Genomic DNA, 15003 nt, shown 5'->3' with positions numbered 1-15003 from the left:
AGGAGTTTGACTCCCCCATCCCTCCTCTGTGCCTTTCTCTCTCCAATTCACATCCTCTAGGGTGTATTTTAGGCTAAGACCCTCGCTCACACTGAAGATGTTCAACGGAGTTCTCCCCGCTTCTCCTGTGGAACAAGGAGCCAATGAAGTTCAGGCACAGCATCCACAGGATCTTGGCCCAGAGATCACACCTGGTCTGCTCCACTGCTGCCCCGCCAGGACGCCACTCCTCAATCTCAGGCATCGCCCACACAATTTGCACCCACAAGGGTCCAGCGAAGCCCTCTTCTGAGTGCCACAGGCTTTGCCCCAGCAGGTACCGATCCAAAGAGCTGACCAGGAGCCACCATGATGGGGTCCAAAAGAGCACAGCATTTATGGAATACAAATAGAGATGGAGGATGCCCGACAAGGCTCTGGGCAGCATGGAAAACCACTTCCCGACTGCACAACACGCCCCGACATCTCAGGGCCAGGAGGCCGAGACGCAACGGTGAGGGCTGTGGGCTCCCGATCGGTTTACGTCACTTCCTGGAGTTAGCAGCACTGCATCTCAGAGCAACTTCTTCAGGTGAAGTATCCTCAAAAGCCACTGAATGCACATCACTAGGATCAACCCCCATGGGCTCTGCAGACATCACCACAGCCCCTCAGAGCTGCTGACCACAGACATCGTCCCACGGCCTTGTATGCGGATTCTCTCCCCCAGCATTTCCCCAGCCACAGAAATTGATACCCAATTTGTCACATGAGACTGATGAGTCTTCTGTAGGCCACCTGCTTCAGGAACTGTGTTCTGACTTCCCTGCCTGCCCCCACTAAACCTCCTCAGACTACAGAAGAGCAGCTCGTAGTCCAAACTCCAAGATCTGCCAGACAGAGGATGCAGAGAACTCTTCTGCCTTGGTTCCCAAGTAAGACTCATTTTGTGGGTTTAAAAGCCAGCTGAGGTCCATGCAACCAAGGGCTCCAGCAAAGCCATGTTTGATCTCCAGCCGTTGGAGGAGTCCACACAGCCACGTGGGACACAGCCTATTGCACCCAACATGCCCATTTCCTCTTAATCAGCCCTTATCCACCACCGCCCAGAAACATTCAGAATGCCAGCAACTAACCAAATCACTGCCCCTGCACCTCTACATAGAATAGATCCTTAGAGGATTGCATCCTGCATCCAAGTAGGGAGCTCTATTTTGCTATGGAGCCTATGCTCAGTTCTCTAGCTCTACACTAAGATGATCTCAGGAGGAAAAAGAATGAGGCCGCCATCCTCCACCCTGACCCACAGTATGGGGAGTGCATCAGATGAGCTTCTCTGAGGGGGAACAGCCCCACATAATCTTGCTTGAGGTCTACCACACCACACAGACGGCACAGAACAATGCCAGGGAATACAAAAAATGTGAAGTCACTGACCAGAGAAGCTTCTATTTCCTGCTGAAGGAAAAGTGGGTTATAGATGAGAAAGTCAAAGGTCAAGGCAGGGATATTTCTCCTATAAAAGTGAGCTGGGTGGTTCCTGTCCTTTCACCCCAGAATTCCTGCATAGATTCCCATGAGAAACAGGAAGCTTTTCCAAGAGCTTCATACACTGACACAACCTTCTTAGATGGTGTGTGCAAGTAACACCCAACTAAATTGTTTCAGCATAGTTCTGGGTGTGGAAGACCCACCCTATGAAGGATTGAGAGAATGGTATAAAAGGGAAATAAAGGAAATACTTCTATGTCCTTTAGAGGACCTCCTCCACTCTTCAGTTTTCACCTTAGATATCACCTCCTGGCTTTCAGTGCACTCTTCAGCCTTTTGATATGGACTTGCACAAGACCCTACATAGACCTCCAGGCCTTCCGTGGGATCCTTCAGAGCCCCAGTGCACAAACTTTGTACTCTTCCACACCTCATTCTGGGGGAGGTCATCGAAGGACAATCTGTACATGCTTATTTGTACATCTTATGTTTTTCTCTCTAGTAAACACTGACTGATGCACCATCCTTGATACTGTCACTAAGTTTCCAAGGAAACTCTTCAGAAATCCATCAGTCAGCTAAAATCAGCAAAAGGAAACATGGTCATGCCAACAGATACCAGCTTTAAAACACTGGATACATACACAGGCTTTCTAAATGTGGACAGTGACTGCAAGATTTGGCAAATATACTGGTATCTCAATTGTCTTCTCTAACAGCAGAGCAGCCAAAATGTCTTGATACTATGAGAAGCGTGAATCATCTAGCAACAAGACTTCCTGAAACAAGGATTCAAATTCAGAATTTTGAGGATAATCTTGATTTCTGGTTCTAAAAGTAGCTCCATTACCCTTTCCACTTGGAATAAAAGATAGAGATATTTAGTGACTCCATGAACCCTTGTACCCAGCCCAAACTCATCTGGATTTCAGCCTGCCTCATTTCCTAATCTCCAAGCTGAACATTTTAATGGTTGAGATCAAACTACCCAGCACTCAACCACCATCCATTTCAACCTAAGTAGTTAAAAATGGTCAACATGAAAAGTGGACCACTTTGTTCCTAATTAAGTGAAGTCCCCAGACCCACCGATTTGAGCTTGGCTGTTGCCACAACAGAACACATGACTCACTTGGACTCAATTCACAGGATTTTCCTGTGCAGGCCGTTTGCCAATGGTGCCCCCATTCCCACTTTCCTTGTCTGTGTGCTCCACACAGTGAAGCTCTCAGCAGGATATCCCTGAAAGAACAAGCATTCATCAAGTTCTTTCCCAGTCCCTAAAGACATCAGGACAGCAGGAGCCTCAAAGCAGCAGTCTCTAAAACTAGGGATGGTTACTTTTGGCCTAGGGATAGATTTGTATTGGGTGCTTCATTAATTTTGTTTTTGAAGACACCAAGTTTTGATCACCAAAAAAGTGACTACAGCAAAAGAGAAGCAAAACTGAAAACTGACTGATGTCGCCAGTTTGCAAACGTTCAAAGTTGCAAACTCTCAGCTCTGAAGGGACCTTGCACCATGAACATTCGTAGATGGCAAACATCCATCTACAAAGCCACTAAAAACATTTTCTGCTCATCTGGCACCATGAACGGTGTTTGGAAGAACCTTTGCCACAGCGTGTTCATGAAGTTCATGGATCTGAGAAGATGGGTCAGGAATCCAAAGCGGTCTTCAACTTAGCTAGAAGGCAGAGTTCAAACTCCTTGCTGTGCAACACGAGCAGCTCACTAACGAGGGCCTGATGGAATTAGAATCCCAGGGAAAAGACAGCCAAGAGGAAGATGTAACCGAAGAACCAGACATTAACAAAGGAAATGGCAAGGGGATTTTCTTTACTTGCAGAGGTGCTGTTTTTGAAGCACAGCACCCCAATGTAGAATACAAAGGTGCATCACATTTAGAAAATTGACATTTGCAGACAACCCTTAAGCCATCAGGAAATCTAGCATTGCAGCAGCCGCAAAGGAAAATTTTAGTAAAGATCTGTACAGTTCCCTAAGATGGAGACAACCCTGTGCTTTCTTCTCCAGAAAAAGGCACATTTGAAGAACTTGATCTTTCAAGTTAGATTCTGGAAATGTGGAAGTGGAGCTAGTGAAATGTCAACGATGCTTTCGCTGGAAAAATTCTAAGACCTGAATGCAACTCTTTAAGGAGTAAAGGGAGGACAGGACAGCACAGTTGTGGAGTTCTCAGACAAATAATTTTAAGTCAATGAAAGCACTCGAGATTGCTTTTCTTACTTTGTTTGGATCATCTTATGCTTGCAAGCAGCAGTTTTTCAGATGCGAATTATATAAACCTGACAAGAAACAGATAAACTGTGTGCTGCTCTCAAATTAAGTTAGTCGAAGTTTGAGCCAAAGTTTGACAAATTAGCATGCACACAGCAGCAAAGATCACATTAACTGCACAAAAGCAGGCCAAATCCAAACTTACCATTCAACAAAAAGCTATTTGTAAGCATGGAGAGCTGTTTTTCAAGACAAAAGATATTTTCTAAACTAAAACCTCAGTATTCACGTTAAATTGCACCTGTGATAAGTGGGTTTGGGGTTGCCATTTGGGCATTCAGTCTCTAAAAGGCTCACCCATCAATGCTCTAAGCTTTCCCTATCAGGGGGTCTTGTCTGCTGAAGCTTTCCAAGACTTCAAAAATGCTACAGTGTTTTCTTCTCTACCTTTGCAGTCTCTAATACCTAAACACCTGCCCCCTCAACCTTGCTTCTCTCACCTTCTGCATTCTGCCCTCCCAGACTCACCCAGATTCCTCAGTTGCTTATAAATCCCCGAGTAAGCAACTTCCGTCATGTGATAAAATCCTTGCCAGAAATCATCAGGTCAAGCACTTGGCCCTGGGGTTCTGCAATAGCTGAATGAGAGTCAGCAGCATGAACTGGAGCCTTGGTCTGCCCTGGCCTTCACGGACACATGCTGGGCCCTCAGCACAGTATCCGAAACGTAGTAAGAACGTGAGATGTGCAATCTATGTTAATTTCTGCTCCGTACCCAAAGATGCATTTCAAGTCACCCAATTATCTCAAATCTTGTAACGGTCATCTACAAATTAGATTTGAACGTCAGTGTCAAATGAGAAAGCTGTACCAGTTCTGCGCCCCATTGCATCAACACGCTCAAATTACCTCCCATTTATCATACCCGATGCAGTACGGACCTAGGCCTCCTCCACGACAATGGATTAGGTTAAAACTTCAGGTGCACTGCTCATTTCTAAAGGAGCTAAAACTTCTACAACTAACTGAAGACCAAATAGGCCACTTGCTAACATGTCAAAGCAATTTTGCTCAGCGACTTTGATTTGCCTTGAGAACAGCAATATGTAAGATACTGTTCTCTTAAGGTTGGAGTTGACTGGTGGCTTGAATTTCTTCTTATATTCCACCCATTACTATTAATTTGGCTAAATTCCCTTTAAAGCATTAACTTAGCTCATTGTCATTAACGAGCCAACCCCACAGAGGAAACTGGTCCATTTGCTACCTTACCAGATGCAGTATAGTGAGGAGTCAGGGAGATTCAGGAATTGTTGCAGCCAGGGGTAGAACAGAGCAGTCAGGAGAACAGCTGTGCTTTCTACATCACACTGACCACAGTTGGGGGCAGTGCGGACACACGGTACAACACAGCTCTGGGAGCGAGTATCAGGCCCACATTTAGACGGCTAGAGCAGAACTGGTTCCTCTACCTACTGGGATGCAGCCCGCCCCAGAGTAGACGACCTAATGATACTGTCACATACTGAGATTATGTGCTCATAATTCCTATAATCTAACCCACCTTGTACCCGCCACTGTGATTTTGCTGTATAAATTATGCCTCAACAAAGGGCCCCAGCGGCCACCTAGAAGCTATTCCTGTGTCCAGTGAAACCATCTTCCCCCTTTGGCTCCTGACATTATTCCTCAATGTTGCAAGACCGAGAACTTGGTACACATCTGATATCTAACAGGTCAGGAGTTATTTCTCCTATACCATTATGACCATGAATCTACGTGTGCCCAATGTTGTGACTCCTCTGTAGACTAGAGAAACTTGAAATGCAGTGAACCTATTGGTAGCATCACGGGCGTGGGCTGTGCCAGTTTCCTCCACAGAAGTAACTGTCCACTTATATCTTTTAGATGAAGACTGACTACACATTCAATACATCTTTTAGAAAAAAAATAGTCTACTACCCACAAAACACCCAGCTGCGCTAGCTGTCCAACTCCATGTGGCAGGGCCCAAGAGAGCAGAGGTCACTACCGCTGGTAACAAAACAGTCAGTTCATAGCGGTGCATATGAAATTGGCAGTCAGATCCCTCGAGTCTCGTGAACCAGCTTCTAAGTGACTTAGGATCACTCACTCAGTTGTCTAACTCAAGTCCGTCATCCCTGGAGGCTCCTCTGCTCCCTCCACCAGTGTATACAATGCTGTCACCCTTACCACCAGTTTTGCTGCTGTCCAGCTCATGTTGACCAGTCACACCTGTATGCTCCGGCCTCACTGCACCCACCCCACTATAACGACCGTAGTGACAACAAATCAGACCTCTGTTGCACGTGCCTTAAGTCCTAAAACCTCTTCCTGGCACCATAAGGAAAGATTAACCTTAAGATTTCGGGGACTGGGCCCTCCACAAAAGGCCTCAGCCATTCCCCAGCCCATTTCCAATCTAAGGGGACTCTTCAGGCAGACTCTGGTTTTATGTTCACCAGGTCTTGACTCTGGGAAACTAGGTGTTAGGACCAAGGCCTGGGCTGACCTGTTTGGGACACAGGGAGGAAATACCAAGCCACTCTCCCTTGGCTATGTGCCAGGGGAGAAAGTCAAACTGCAGCTGAAGTCGGACTAAGGAAAACACACATCTGGGTGCAGTCTACAAGTGAGAACGTGGTGAACTCTCCCCCAAACCCGGGTCATGTGTTTGCTTGCTGCACTGTGCAAGCCTAACAGCACTGCTCTTCAACCACCAAAGGCAGGGGGGGTCTCCCGCTCCCCTCTTTCAATTTAATCTTCCAGTCTTGTCTTTAATCCTCCTCCACCTCCCAATCAGCACAAATTCACAGGCTGGCATCTACACAGCTCCGCAGTCCCCACAGAGCAGGGGACACCCACAGCACACCCAGCTGTGTCCCATGGGCCCGGCTCACAGGATGCTCCAGCTCCTCCCAGGAGCACACTTCCACTGGCTCAGGTCTGACCAGGCCTAGGTTTTGCTCATACTGCATGAAACCTTTTCCGAAGGGAGTACAAAGCTCACCTAGCACCATGATCCAGAACTTTCTTCATTGTGTCTGACCTTTCAGCAAGCCGAGCATGGCTGGTGATGTCATCTCTTCCTGTGATGAATATTTCTGGTTTCCAAGTTTTTGATGTTACACAATCATGGCTATGAACACTTGGATTCTACCTCCGCCAAGCTACTTCCTGGAAACATCTGAGATTAAAACTCATTTATTTAGTAACCCAATGTGCCAGGCAGACACAGGTACATGGCTGACGTGCAAAGGCCAGTGTGCCCAACCTTGGCCAATTTAACATTCAGGGGCCAGCCTTTAAGGGTCCCCCTTCACTATGCCCAAATCCAAATCTCCCTCAGTCCAAAGCACACCTATGGCTCCAACTTCCCAGAATATATTTGCACTGAAAGGCACTTAGTGTGTTTCAATGAGATGGATGTAACCGATACCGAAAGCCTTCTTGAAAACCAAGGGTTCCCCAGAGGTACGAGACGGTGGTGCTGTGATTCATCTGAGTCTGCACTCGGCCACCTCCAAACCTCAACCTGGAATCTCCTTTTCAATCTATTGTGAAAACAGACTTTAAAGCACAGAACTCGGTCGTCAGTGTACAGAAGCCTTTCCTACCCAGTCCCAACATGCCACCGGTGGTCACTGGAGCCCATCCAGCCAGGGCTTAAGTGGCTTGCTCCTCACCCAGGACCTAGACCCAAGCGAGAACAGTCTTTGATGTCACACACTGGGAAGTTTCAGGCAGGTAGAGTCCCTCAGTCCAAGACACCTCCAAATAAAACAAAGTGCCCTGGTGACTGTTTTAGAGGCTGCCTTTTAACTTTAATCCACTAAATGAGAAGTTTAGGTGTGCCATTTTAACTTGCCCAGTCTGGACATTAAATGCTTGTCAACTTTGGAGCCAGGCGCTAGGATAGAGGCAGAGCAGCTGCTTTGCAGGCACTTTAGTGACCTTCAGCCAGGCACATGTAGTGCCACTCCCTTGCCCATCGATGCCTTTGTGCCCCGGTCTGAGATGTTCCCAAGGGCAGGTGCCCCGGGAAGAGGTGGGCAAAGTCATGGTGCCCACAACACCCACCACCCACAGAAGGATTTCTGTACAACTCGGTGGTCTTTGTAATCTTCCCTCCATGAGGGCTCAGAGAAGCCAGGGGCCAGGGCTCTGGTTCAAACTAGGAAGACAAGGCCAGGCTCAAGCAAGTCACACATTCAAGCGCTCGCTTCCAGTCTCACAAGGTGGCTGATGGGAAATATAGTTGTTGTAGACACAATTACTTAAGTTGAGGTCAACTGGAATAGAGTGAGCCCTAACCCATTAGAACTGATGTTCTTTTAAGAGGGAAATTTGCAAACATGGGAGGAACGGGTAAAAAGCAAAGGCAGAGATGAATGATGATCCTGTCATTTATAGCCAAGTTAGATAAAATTAGTACACAGAAAGGGACTGGGCACCTCAAGGAAATCAATAAAAAATAGACGTGGAATTGTGGCTGAAGGCAATTCTGAGGGCCAGGCCCACAAGCCTCCCCCTAAAGGAAAAGCAATAATTTAAAGTTATATTGTGATTAGAACCACCCAGTCCAGAAGTCCAGCTAGGTATCGGCTGCCCAGGTGAGTGACCAGAGCATCTGAACCCATCCACCCCCAAAATGCCCTGTTCTCTCCATGCACCCTTGCTGCACAGCTTGTTAAACCCTACTGGAACCGTATTAGCTGAGCAGCTGTATTTCTCACCTTATATAGCTTGATTAGTTTGACCCACGCTATGCCCCACGTTGACATTTTGCTGCGTAAATTACCACTGACAGAGGGACTCGCTGCCCATTTGAGGCCCCTCCTCCAGAAATCTAGGATCTATACTTCCCCTAATCTCCCATAACACTTAACTTCCTCCATTGGCTCAACACTTCATTCCTAGATGTTGTGAGACCACGAGCTCAGTACAACTGACATGAACAGGTAGGAAGTTATATTTTTCCTGTGTCACAAGTCAAGACAACCAAGAAGTGTCACCACACCAGAAGCTAGGAGAGGAGAGCCTGGAATGGGCCTCAGAAGGAATGGACTCTGCCTGCTCCTTGGATTTTAGTCTTCCAGCCTCCAAAACTCATCACTGTGTAAGCCAAAAAATTGTTACAGCAGCTGGAACTAATACATGTCTCTGGCCACATGCAGGCTTGGACGGCACTGGATTCCCTACTGGAGAAACAGGTACCTGGACAGAGGGCCAACTTGCAGGAAGATTAAGACTATTCTCAGAAGGCAGAGCCCAGGTCTACGAAGGGCTAAACTAGCAAGGCAGCTGGCTCACTCCTCCCCAAGGACACCAAGAATGAAAAAAAGCCCAGGGGTACAGCTTATTAGGGCCCCCCATGCAGAGTAGGAAAAAACATCTCCCTGCTGTGCTTGCGCCTTGGAAAGGAGCCAGGACTGTCACTGTGTTCAGACAGCATATGTGGGAGAAGTCCAACAGAAAAGGGCTTGAAACCAACAGGGGCAGCTACCAACACCTAGGCCGTAGTCTGGTGCAGGTGCTGGCAGGTACTGGATGGATTTCTAGATGCTTCAAGAACCGCCTAATTAGTGCCTCAATTGGATTAGAGTGGTTCTGGGTGTGGCTGAACAGATTTACTGGAGACAAGGTCCACCCCGGGTGTGGGTGCCACCAGTCAATAAGCCTTGTAAGCCTGAATGCAGTGAGAGGGGAAGGCAGGCTTGTTACTTCCTCCTCTGCCAATGCCACCCTGACTTGTAGCCAGCCAACTACATGGACTGCAGTCTCTACAAACAGCTACCAGAAACCTTATTTTTCCTTTAACTTGTGGGTGTGTCAGATATTTTGTTCCAGTCCCAAGAAAGTAAAGACACCATCCTTGAATTGTCTGAAAAAAGCCACTGGCTTCTTCTCTTTACTGGAAAAAAGTTTAAGCTGATGTTCTCCCAAGAGGCTGCATTTATATTCAAGAGTGTCTATACCATTTGACCTTCCCTGTGTCACCAAGATTGGGGCTGAGGAGGTTGGTTCCTAGTGCTGAAATATGGACCCTAAGCTCAAGCTTCAAAAAAAAAAAAATCAGTTTTCAGGTTTGCTTTCTCACAAAACATTCAGGGTGTCAAGCAGGGATTTTATGACATTCTCAAGTGCAGTGGGGGTGCTCAGAAATAAGATATTTCCTGGAACAGGGAACATGTCTCTGGTGGAGATGGAAACCCTGGGGGAAAAGGAGCCCACCTCCCAAGAGGGTCCTCACCCACTGTGCAGCATGGGCACAATCTCAAACATTCTTGGTGTTCTGTGCTTATCTTAGGATCAGACACCTGCTCCTAACTAAGTCAATTTATGGGTTTTCAATGTTCCTAAGGAATTCAGGGTGTGATGGGTCTGGTAGCAAGGAGCTTAAATGTAACCAAAGGAATGGTGTCATGGATGTCTTTGGTAGGCTCCTGAAGTTCAATGTTCTTAAACATACAATGTTTAGTTATTTCCTCGTTTCTTTTCTACCCATCTTAACTAACCCAGTTAGAATATTGTGGAGACAATATGGCAGACCAAGAAGTTAAAGTAACATCAGGCTACCTTTAGCCCCTTTTAATAGCAATTTATCAAGCTCTGCACCTGAACAAGCCTGACTATTGGGTAAAACTCAGTGTGTACTAAGCTTGGCAGACAAGAGCTCTACTGAACAGCTAAGAACACGTTAACATCTGGATCCTGTAAGGTATTTGTGCCTTGTTACAAGACAGCATCTGAGTCAGATTTCTTTGCCTCTCTATGGTCCACCTGCTTCATAACCCCGTGTACCTCGTGGCTGTAACATCGCATGTAAGCCTTACATGAACTCGTGTCACCCGTCGTGACTTGTAAGGCACAGGCGCTTACACTTGGCTCAGACTACCTTTGTGTATTTATTCTGTCAACACCTACTTAGGAGCTAAGATTTTCTAAGCATGGTCCCAAAGCCTCAGCCCTCCCACATGCTGGGGATGGCAGCCTGGGCCCACGCTAAGGGCTGCACCCCTCTTACTGACTTTAGGACTCAGACAAGTCATAGCCCGAGGCCCTGATGGAAGTGAAGACTCCTGAAGTTCACTGTGAGCACCAAACATCCCAGCGTGCTGGCAACTTCATAGACAGGAAGAGGACAGGGCCAGCAGGACGCCCATCACTTCCTGCAGGATACCACTTTAGGTGCAGAGGCTCATGCAGCAGTGGGAGAGCACGGGAAGCTGCTGTGCAGGGGACAGTAACAGCCCAGACCCACAGCTGTGCAGAGATTTGACTGAAGCAGCGTAAGACAGGCTTAGGTCCCCAAATCTTTCAAGCAACAGTGGTCAGCTATGGCTGGTTAGTGTGGAGAACCATAGATCCACCCCTCTGCCATTTTATGATAGCCTATGAAGCCATTTTGTATTAGATTTAGTTTTCCTGTAGATCACATATGTTCCCGTGGGTGTTTGATGTATCCTTATAAGGTAATAATCTGTTCTCTGTATGCCGATTGGTTGCATTATGGTATGTATGTTGCCACCCCTTCTGGGCGCAGAGAGCAGGATAGAGATCCGGAGATGAACTAAAGTAAACTCCTTGTGTATCAAGTGTGTGCCTCTTTGCTCTCGTGTCGCCAGTTCAGGCCCCTGTATTCGCAGACCGAGTTGCCCAAGGCAATCCGGCTCGGGACAGTTAGCTCTCAAGAGCACGTTCAGTGATCATCCTTGGACCTAGGTGAGGAACACAGGACCTGTTCCCTGAATCCTGTTCTAACAAGTCTTGGTCTTTTCTAGCATTGAGCTCCAAGTTCATTTACTATAGAGGACCTGATGAGGGACAGAAACTTCTGACAGGGAATGAAAAGCTCCTGTGCACTGGTCACAGGTGTTGAGTATCCCTGACTGCAAGACCCACCTCCCTGACGGGCTGCTGAGTTGCAAACAAGGTATTTACAATACAGAGTCCCTGAGGAGGGATCCATAACAAGCTCGCTCAGAGGTGGGTATGAGAACTCACTCGTTCCCACTGGATGAATTTCCAATCCAGAGATTAACATTTCCGTGTAGGTTTATGTAGAAGGGACTAAGGGACAACGGTAGGGGGCCGAGCTCTCAGCGTCCCCTTCCAGAGGGACAGCCTGAGCCGGCTTCAGAACCACAGGTGAGCTGTGAGCGCCTCATAATTCTGCCCTGCGTGATTCTACACTTCTAGCGCTCCCTGGATCCCACCTGGGCCACATGGAGCACTCCCCGGTCTGTTTCAAAGGCAGACAGGGGAGCCAAAGCCCTCTCAGCTGCTTCTCACTGTGGCACCCACCTTGCTCCCTGTTCCTCTCTCCAGCAGCTGCTACAGGGCCCTTCCCCAGAAGCCCTTTGGGCCTTGACACATGGAGGCCGCCGCGGAGGGCCTTGGAAATTCAGAACTGGCCTTCTCGCCCCTCCCCCACACGCTCAGCTCTTGCTCTCATCACCCAGCAAAGCCCCCAGCCAAGGAAACCTGAAACCCATCTCCCTCTTTCGAGGGGAAGCAGACAGACCTCTTTAGCACACCTGAGCCTGGTGAACCCAATTCAAGGAATTAAATTTGCCAAAAAGCCAGCCTGAAGACTTTCCTGAAAAGCAGCATTTTCTTTCGACATGCCTGGTTAAAAATGTACACTTTTGGAGTCAAACGCAAGCTTGTGGGACGCTCACACGTTGCCCATTCTCACAATGCCAGTCAGCAGCGGCCTTCAAACGGTCTGGAGAGCCCTGGGCTTGTGACAGGAACAAACATGGTCCCCGTGTCTCACGTTCCTGGGAGCGGGGGACCCTGTCCTGCAGTCATAGCGATGAACTGTAACAGGCACATCATAGAGGGGTAGTCAGAAGGGACCGGGCAGCAGAAGTCCCAAGGGAAACGACAGGTGGGACACGCTAGGCAGACAGGTGCCAGGCAGAAACACCCAGAGACTGCGGGTTTGAGGGGCCAGGTGTGGGCACCCCCAGGCTTTAGAGGCCCAGGTGGAGTGGGTTTATTAAGATGACGCGGATGGGAGGTGGTGGTGAGAAATTACTCCTGTGCTGCCACGAGGGACTGAGAAGGTGCGGGAAAATCTGTCAGCAACAGGTTACACGGCCCGGGTGAGGTGCAGCTTGGAGCAGGGCAGTGCTAGCAAGATGGAACCGCGCAAACGTCAGCAAGGCAGGCCTGCGGGGTGATGGATTCGGTGAGGGCCCGAATGGGGATCAGCGCAGGGCTGGGAGAGGCTTCTGGTCTGTGCGGCTGGAGACATAAGGACACTGGTCACACTGTGTGAAGGGTCAGCCCTGCACTGGGGCCAAGGGAGGGTACAGCTGATCTCCGCAGGACTGTGCTTTGGCCTGAGTAGGTTTGAGACCAAGCTGGGGGTCAGGGAATACACGAACAGTCAGGCTAGTTTACAGCGCTTTGAGTCTCTCAAATGACGGGGCTCTCCGACACCCCAGGGTCTACTAGAGTGCTTCTGCGGCTACTAGGGTGACCCAAGGAATAGGTCGGCCAGCCAGTCCCACTGAGAGGGTGCGTCCCTTACCCTGAGAACACGAGATTCCCCGCAGGGCGGGGCTAGAACACGCACCGGGTCGTCCCTCTTCCAAGAGCTACGCGCTGCCGCCAGGCGCAGTGATTGTTACAGGTAACAGCTGCCCACACCCACCCTGTCCCGGGATTCCACACAGAAGCATATCAGGTGAAAATGAGATGAAAGTTCAGCATCCTGCCGTAAGATTAGAAATTTTGGCTGTTTGCTTTGTAGAGTCATTTTCACTGTCAGCTCCGAGAATGCACACACATGGCTCCTAGCATGCAAGAGTTTAGAGTACCTTACAGTTTTCAGTTTTACATAGTTACACAAATGTACTGTTCGGTGCTGTGACCCTTGCTCTAGCAATCTCAACTCAGGGGACAAAAGTTTTTTCAGAGAAGGTAGCTAGCTGCACAAGCCGCTTTAGAGGTGTCTTGTTTGGCTTCAGGAATCTCAGCATTTTCTAAGACCAAACGTCTCTACATCCCTCCAGTTCACCAAACCACGCTCACATCTCTTGGTCAAGGATTGGAGTTGTTCGTGAGGCTCAGGATCTACTCTACAGTCTTAGCAGAAGGAAAGGAGCACAGCCAGAACGCTTGCACACCTGGCTGCCGTTTAAAGTGGCCAGAACAGGTGACACTCATTGAAAAACCAATGCCCAGGCAATGAAGGTTGAGTTACCTGGGCAGATTTCTGCGAAGATAAATTCCATGGGAAAAGGTCAGGGGCCCTAGGGAAGAGGGTTCCTGCCCTCATATCCCCTGGGGAGAAGGTTCCTGCCCTCATGTCCCCCGGGCCTTCCTTCAGGTCCAGGGAATCTGCCTGCAACAGAGCTTCCCAAAACCAGCGAGGTATCACACCTCGGGCCAAACGCGGCATTTCAAACTTCAAGAACTTGCAGCCCAGGAGGCCTTATCCATAGCCTCAACCAGCTGCTCCCAGAACCAAGGTGAGAAGGAGGAAGGGGTGTAGGCCCCAAGGCCAGTAGCAGAAATGTGCAACTATCCAGGTGGGTCCTCAGAAGGCCCCAGGTTGCACGTGCTGCCCTTGAACATAGAAATGCAGAACAAGACTTCCTAGCAGACTTGATTTTGAAAGCAAGACGCCCTCTCCAGAACTCTTCACTTGGGTTTCAGAACTTTGTAACTTCCCACAGGTGTTACTTCTACATTCACTTTCACCCTTACCCCACCCCCGTGCTACTACTAAAGGCAAGGTTCAAAGCACCAACCCTTTCGGCCCCCGCTTTCCCCTCCACGAGCCATTGTCCCCGACTTTGAAAGCACGAGCGCCCCTTTTCGGTTTATGAAAAATCGTTTTTTAAAGCACCCTCTCCCTTTCCTCTTCTTGTTTTTTTAGTTTTTTTCAAAAAGGAAATTTTGAAAGAAAAAGCAAGCAACCTCATGCCCAGCATGGACCATGCCCGAAGTTCCTGCTTCATAAAAATGACTCCCAGTTATGCTTCAGGGAGAAAAAGTACCCCCTGAGTTTGAAAAACCCACCCTGAGGTTAGAAGTTTTCTGCCAGCCTACGACGCTCCTTTAGCAACGCCGGGGCGTACAAACCCTCTCCGGTCCCACCCATACCCACCCCCCATGCCTCCAATAAGCCTTAAAAACGACCCAGCTATATAGCAAAGCCCACCGCTCCCCCGAGCTTCCCGAGGCTGCAAGTGGCCCGCACCTCCTTTTCAAGGGCCCCGGCCTAACGTCATTTCCGGGGAGGGGCGGGGGA

The 15003-nt window shown here is 48.7% G+C and overlaps 1 protein-coding gene across 1 annotated transcript in view; it reads left to right on the top strand.

Annotated features, from left to right (window-relative positions):
* Positions 1-394: 394 nt before the first annotated feature.
* The window catches only part of Wdr1 (WD repeat domain 1), a 47142-nt gene continuing 32533 nt past the window's right edge, over positions 395-15003 (top strand). The window contains exons 1-2 of the mRNA XM_033758787.1: positions 395-493; positions 14077-14218. Coding sequence (XP_033614678.1) covers positions 395-493; positions 14077-14218 — 241 coding nt within the window. The remainder of the gene's footprint in view (positions 494-14076; positions 14219-15003) is intronic.

The sequence above is a fragment of the Fukomys damarensis genome, unplaced genomic scaffold (genome assembly GCF_012274545.1).
Source record: "Fukomys damarensis isolate Sample0158 unplaced genomic scaffold, DMR_v1.0_HiC HiC_scaffold_35, whole genome shotgun sequence".
NCBI lineage: Eukaryota > Metazoa > Chordata > Mammalia > Rodentia > Bathyergidae > Fukomys > Fukomys damarensis.
The sequence above is the reverse complement of the archived record's forward strand: the minus strand, read 5'-3'. Positions and strand labels throughout refer to the sequence as shown.